We start from the raw sequence: 6,520 nt of genomic DNA, 5'->3' as shown, positions 1-6,520 counted from the left end.
ATACTAGTCGACACCATTATGACTAAAAGTTTTCTAAGAAGTATTTCCTACTAAAGCAAGGCAGTATTTGACTGTTAAAGTCCCACTGAAGTGCCTTGAAACACACAGCGTTATTCAGTGTGTTGGCATATGAAGAAGCTCCTCCCCCTTTTAAAAATAGCAATAGTGTTTAGTTTATATCACAGCTTCAGTTTATAACCAGACTTCATTGGCCCCGATGGAAAACATACTTACACTGTCTGTATCATTCCCTATCCTCTATATACTGCACTATGTGCCTTCAGCATGTAGAAAATTGTAGTATGAACAATAGTGTGAACAAGTGACTGATTTCAGCTGCAGCTTCAGTGTCTATTTAGTGTAGGGGGTGGAGCTTCATATTTTAGAGAGCATTTGATTGGACAGGAAACCTGATGAGAAGCTGAAATGCAGAATGATGTCATCAAAATCATTGATCCATATTGGTGAAGTGAGAGACTAAGTTTTGAACACTTATATCTTCTAAATGTTACTTTTGCCATTGTTTTGGAGCACACTATAGCTTATAGATAACAGTAAGGCTAACATATTCATACTAAAAGCCAAAAAAACTCGATTTTGATTTCATGGGGACTTTAAGCATATCCATAGCAGACTGATGGGAGTGGCCTTGGACGGCAAGCCCAGTGCATTATGGGTGTTGAAGTTATAATACCTATTTGACAAAAGACAACAGCCTTGTTTTCTCTGTTTTCTCTAGTAAGGTAGCAGCGATTTCAGAAAAGTTTTCACATTTCTACTGCATAAGCAGCCAAGTTTTATTGAAAGCCAGTTTTGCATGCGGTGATGTTTAGTTTAACAATGTAAAATGAATCAAGATACTTGCTATAATCCAAAGCACTGCTTTATTGAGACCTGCCGGGAAGGTAACTTGAGTTAAAACGAGTGACAAACATGTCCTTCAGTGGCGCTTCTGCCATAAAACAGTCTTCGGGACGACTTTACATGTGCGTTTTCAGCCTAAATCAAGTACTGTGCTTGTGCCGAGGAAAACACAAATGGATTCCCCATTAAAAAAAACGCTATAAATCCAACTTCTACATAAGATTGAGAGTCCTATACAAAACTGCATTGAGATGCTTGAAATGAACAGATAATAAACACTTTCAAAAAAGTTAAATTCAAGTCATAAACCAAGGATTGTAGTCTATGGAGTTTAATAACGCTGAACCAAACACTCCAAGAGAAAATCTGTGGCACAGACTACAACAATCAAAGCTTCAGTCTTCGTAAGGCAAACTTAAAAAAGAAAACGTGATACTAATGGGAAAAATACAGTCAGATAAGTTCAAGACACCTGTCATGATACTGTAGCGTTTAATTCAAGCAGTGAATCTTACAAACCGGTCAAGAACACGTCCAGGTCATCATTCACCTCCAAATCAGGAGAGAGAGAGAAAGAAGAAATTCATTTTCTGTTTAAAGAAAATGAGGCCTTTAATAAGAGACCATATTTAGGGATTGTTTTGCATGGTGACATTATTTTTGAAATAAAAATGTATATAAAGTAATAATGTATTAGTTATAATATTATTGGTCCAAAAACGTATTTTCTTTACGAAAAATATAACTTGCTGTGAAATCTTTTTTTTTTTTTAAACAAATCTGAATGATCCTAAAACAGGCTTCATGATTTTTATGAGAAAAAAAAACAAACTAAAACAGGCCTAATTTTTATTATGGAAAATACAATTTGCTATAAAAAAATAAAAAAATCTTAATTATCCTAAAACAGGCTTCATATTTGTTATGAAAAATGATTTGTTGAGAAAATTAAAAATAAAATCTAACTGATCCTAAAAAGCAGGCCTCATTTTACTTTATGCAAAAGACAATTTCTTATTTTCCCTTCTCTTTGTGTGTTGAATAATGTCCAGGACGTGTTTCACCTCACACAGCAGGTTTATCTCCTCTCAGTATCGTCTGGATCGGTGATGCGAGTGTCGACGGCGTCCTCGACTGGACGAGCGACTCCTGCTGCTGCTGCGACTCTTGCTGCTGCTCGGCCCGTGACTGTCCTTCCTCGCCCGGTGGCGCCGGTGTCTCGTGGTTCGGCTCTTCCGCCCGTTGCGACTGTGACTCCGTTTCCCGGGACTGTGACTCCGCCTCCCGTGACTCTGACTCCGCCTCCCGCGGCTCTGACTCCGCGTCCCGTTGCTATGACTCCGCCTCCCACGACTCTGACTCCGCTTCCCGCTGCTGTGACTCCGCCTCCCGCGACTCTGACTCCGCCTCCCGTGACGTCGCGTGTGATTCCTCCGCTCACGTCTCTCTCCGTCTCCTCGCTCCTCCACGCTCTCCGGTTTCTTTGGTTTGCTGTCCTGGTTGTCCGGCTTGATGTCGTCGCCGTTCACCTGCGCGTGGCAGATCTGCAGGTCCAGGTCGATGACGGGAGCGTTCTCGATCTCGTTCTCGTCGGCGTTGGTGCTCTTCTTCAGCAGGTTTCCCAGCAGCCGGTCCCGCAGCTCACGCTCTTTCCTCTGGAGCTCGAGCGCTCGCTTCTTCTCGGCCTCGACGCGCCTCAGCTCCTCCTCCTGCTGTCGTCTGCTCTCCTCCAGCTGATGGAGACGCTCCTGCTCCACCTTCTGCTGCTCCAGCTGCTGCTGCTTCAGGCTCTGAGAACACACACACACACACACTTCAATCAAACCGGTTTTATGAAATACGCTTGATTATGTTCCAAATTCCGGTTTTTCCTTTATAATTTTTATTTAATTTAATTTTAGTAATCATAAAAGAACGTCTATTTAATTAAAATCATGAAACTTATACAATTTAACAGCATGCTATTACAAGTTTAAGAAATATAACATTTTGAGGGCCCTATGAAACTTATTTTTGTCCAAATTCCATTTAAGTTTTTTGTTTTTTTTTCTGGAATATTTTCCTCAAAAACCTTAATTTCTTTTCGACTGAAGAAAGAAAGATATGGACATCTTGGATGACATGGGGAGAGTAAATTATCAGGACATTTTTATTTTGAAAGTGAACTAATCCTTTAATATTTATCCATTTCTGGTCATAATTTGGAGACAATAAGCATAAGAACCGCTGTGTCGCTGTTTATATTTATCACGCAGTAAAAATGCCCCAAAACCAGTCGTCTGTGGATGAGAGTCTGAAACGAGCACTGGTGGGACATTGTCCTGCTTCACTTCACAGACGCAGTGAAAGGAGAATTATAGAATGATGGGACACTCATTTATTCATCAGGAATAACAGCTCGTTCAGCGCATCATACGTCATTACGCTACTTCTACGTCATTGCACATGCGCAGTGCTTTCAGTTTCGGTTTTCAATCCGATCAAGTGTTTACATGTTCTCTTATTAGATAAGGAATAAACCACCGCTCTCAATCGGATCGAAATTTCATTGGGATCGAGCTCAATCGGATCGATTAAGGTGTTTACATGAAGGCTTTTCAGTCCGATTGAGCCGTCAATCCCATTACTAACGGATTATTTGGTTGCATGTAAACGTAGCCAATGAAAGCCATGAATGGGGAGTTGCCCGAGGTCATGTGACGCACCTTTGCTCGGCTCAGTAACTCAGCGATGAGCCGGATGGACTCCAGGTTCCTCTGAGCCAGCAAGAGTTTCCTCTCCTCCATCACGATCTTCTGGTGGAGCTTCTTCTGTTCTTCTTCCTGCTGCTTCTTCATCTTCTTCTGGTTCTTCTTCTCCTCTTTCTCCTTGATCTTCTGCTCTCGTTTACGCAGTTTCTCCTCCCTCTTTCTCTCCTTCTCCTGCTCCTCCTGCTCACGCTGTTTCCTGAAACACCATCCACAGTTACAGATTACTGGAGATTCTTGAAACATAATAGAGTTAGGTGATGAAGTAAAATAGAGTTAGGGGATAAAGTAAAATAGAGTTAGGTGATGAAGTAAAATAGGTGGATAAAGTAAAATAGAGTTAGGTGATGAAGTAAAATAGAGTTAGGTGATGAAGTATAATAGAGTTAGGTGATAGAGTAAACAAAGCTAGGTGATAAAGTAAAATAGAGTTAGGTGATGAAGTAAAATAGAGTTAGGTGATAAAGTATAATAAAGCTAGGTGATAAAGTAAAATAGAGTTAGGTGATGAAGTAAAATAGAGTTAGGTGATAAAGTGAAATAGAGTTAGGTGATAAAGTATAATAAAGCTAGGTGATAAAGTAAAATAGAGTTAGGTGATGAAGTAAAATAGGGGGATAAAGTAAAATAGAGTTAGGTGATGAAGTAAAATAGGGGGATAAAGTAAAATAGAGTTAGGTGATGAAGTAAAATAGAGTTAGGTGATGAAGTAAAATAGAGTTAGGTGATAGAGTAAACAAAGCTAGGTGATAAAGTAAAATAGAGTTAGGTGATAAAGTGAAATAGAGTTAGGTGATAAAGTAAAATAGAGTTAGGTGATGAAGTAAAATAGAGTTAGGTCATGAAGTGAAAGAGTTAGGTGATGAAGTAAAATAGAGTTAGATGATGGAGTGAAATAGAGTTAGGTGATGAAGTGAAAGAGTTAGGTGATGAAGTAAAAAAAATAGAGTTAGGTGATGAAGTAAAATAGAGTTAGGTGATGAAGTAAAATAGAGTTAGGTGATGAAGAAAAATAGAGTTAGGTGATGAAGTAAAATAGAGTTAGGTCATGAAGTGAAAGAGTTAGGTGATGAAGTAAAATAGAGTTAGATGATGGAGTGAAATAGAGTTAGGTGATGAAGTAAAATAGAGTTAGGTGATGAAATAAAATAGAGTTAGGTGATGAAGAAAAATAGAGTTAGGTGATGAAGTAAAATAGAGTTAGGTGATAAAGTAAAATAAAGCTAGGTGATAAAGTATAAGAGCTAGGTGATAAAATAAAAGAGTTAGGTGAAGTAAAATAGAGTTAGGTGATAAAGTAAAATAGAGTTAGGGGATAAAGTAAGATAGAGTTAGGTGATGAAGTAAAATAGAGTTAGGTGATAAAGTAAAATAGAGTTTGGTGATAAAGTAAAATAGAGTTAGGTACTCGTGGTGGTTGCTAGGGTGTTGCTATGCAGTTTTGAGGGTATTCTGGGTGGTTGCTAGAGTGTTGCAGTGCAGTTGCTAGTACATATATTACCGTATTGCTAGCATGTTTCAGACAGATACCATGCTAGTTGACAGATGATGGATGGATGGATGGATGGATGGATGGATGTGGATATAGAGACAGATAGATAGATAGATAGATAGATAGATAGATAGATAGATAGATAGATAGATAGATAGATGAATATAAGATAAAGGTCATACCTCTCTTCCTCCTTCCGCCGCTCCTCTTCCTCCTTCTCTCTGCGTTTCAGCTCCTCTCGCTGTTTCTCGAGCTCCTGGAGCTTCAGTCGCTCTTGCTGTCGTTTCCTCAGTGAGGAATCACTCAGGTGTTTCGTCGTGTCAAAGGTCACCTGAGAGGATGAATGTTCAGGTTATGCTTATAATAAACATTTTAAGCTTCATATTTACTGCTGTATGAACAAATGGTTCCATCAGTCTAAAAACCTTTTCAAGCCTATATGGCCTATATATAATTTTTTTATTTTTTATAAGCATGTTCAACAAACACTACTATAACATACAAACACTTTTTTTTACAATAGCATTTACTTTTTTTAACAGCATTTAAATTAGAAATATCGGCAACAACACTTTACAATAAGGTTCATTAGTTAACATTAGTTAATATATTAACTGACATGAACTAACCATGAGTAATCCATTCGTAACTGTATTTGTTAATCTTTGTTAACGTTAGTTAATAAAAATAAAGCTGTTCATCGTTAGTTCATGTTAGTTCACAGTGCATTAACTAATGTTGACAAGATTTTAATAAAGTATTAATAAATGTTGAAATTAACATTAACAAAGAATAATAAATGCTGCATAAGTGCAGTTCATTATTAGTTCATGTTAACTAATGAACCTTATTGTAAAGTATTACTGAAATATCATTATATATGCATATTTTGCTTACAAATAAAATGTTTAATTGCCTGAAATAAAAAGGTAATGGTCCTGAAAATAGACTTAATTTTCATTATGCAAAATATATTTCATGTTTTATTGTTTAATGTTAAATGGTTTAAGGATTAACTGAGTTCTTGACAAGTTTTGTGACACTTACACACTTTAACTTCAGAGTTTCACCAAACGAACATGCTTTAATGAACAGCGCTCAGATAATTCAACTTTCCGCCGGCTCGGGTGTCTTTGCTCTGCTGAATAATCCTTGAAATCATAATACAGTCCAGCCGTGGCTTTCATTTAATTAAAGGCCCTCACAGTGCCGGTGTTATTCTGCTGAACACACTCCATCTCATCAACACAAGCCTCTTGTATTAGCGCTTCACATTATACGCCTGAAGAGCCGCACGACTCATTAAAAACCATAATCTGCTCCAGTGTTCGAGTCGAGCTGATAAACCAAACATTTCTATGAGCTTTTCTTCTTTGCGTTCACAGACCAGCGTTATTATCGTTAACTAAAACTAAAA

At 38.0% G+C, this 6,520-nt stretch overlaps 1 protein-coding gene across 1 annotated transcript; it reads right to left on the bottom strand.

The window, feature by feature from the left end:
• Window positions 1-865: 865 nt before the first annotated feature.
• On the bottom strand, window positions 866-5,468 carry LOC309502399 (uncharacterized protein). Its single transcript, XM_082174812.1, has 3 exons — window positions 5,286-5,468; window positions 3,570-3,810; window positions 866-2,654 (listed from the first exon to the last, which is right to left on the bottom strand). The coding sequence occupies exons 2-3, from the start codon at window positions 3,699-3,701 to the stop codon at window positions 1,953-1,955; spliced, it is 834 nt and encodes a 277-aa protein (XP_082030938.1). The 5' UTR covers window positions 3,702-3,810; window positions 5,286-5,468; the 3' UTR covers window positions 866-1,952.
• Window positions 5,469-6,520: the final 1,052 nt, after the last annotated feature.

This window comes from Leuciscus leuciscus (genome assembly GCF_965113295.1).
Source record: "Leuciscus leuciscus genome assembly, chromosome: 7".
NCBI classification, from domain to species: Eukaryota; Metazoa; Chordata; class Actinopteri; order Cypriniformes; family Leuciscidae; genus Leuciscus; species Leuciscus leuciscus.
This window is presented reverse-complemented; position numbering and strand designations above follow the sequence as displayed.

Coding starts and splice junctions, on each gene's coding strand:
- LOC309502399 (XM_082174812.1), bottom strand. CDS start 3,701: ATGAAGAAGCAGCAGGAAGAAGAACAGAAGAAGCTCCACCAGAAGATC. Junction 2,655..3,569: donor AGTTACTGAGCCGAGCAAAG/GTGCGTCACATG, acceptor GTGTGTTCTCAG/AGCCTGAAGCAGCAGCAGCT.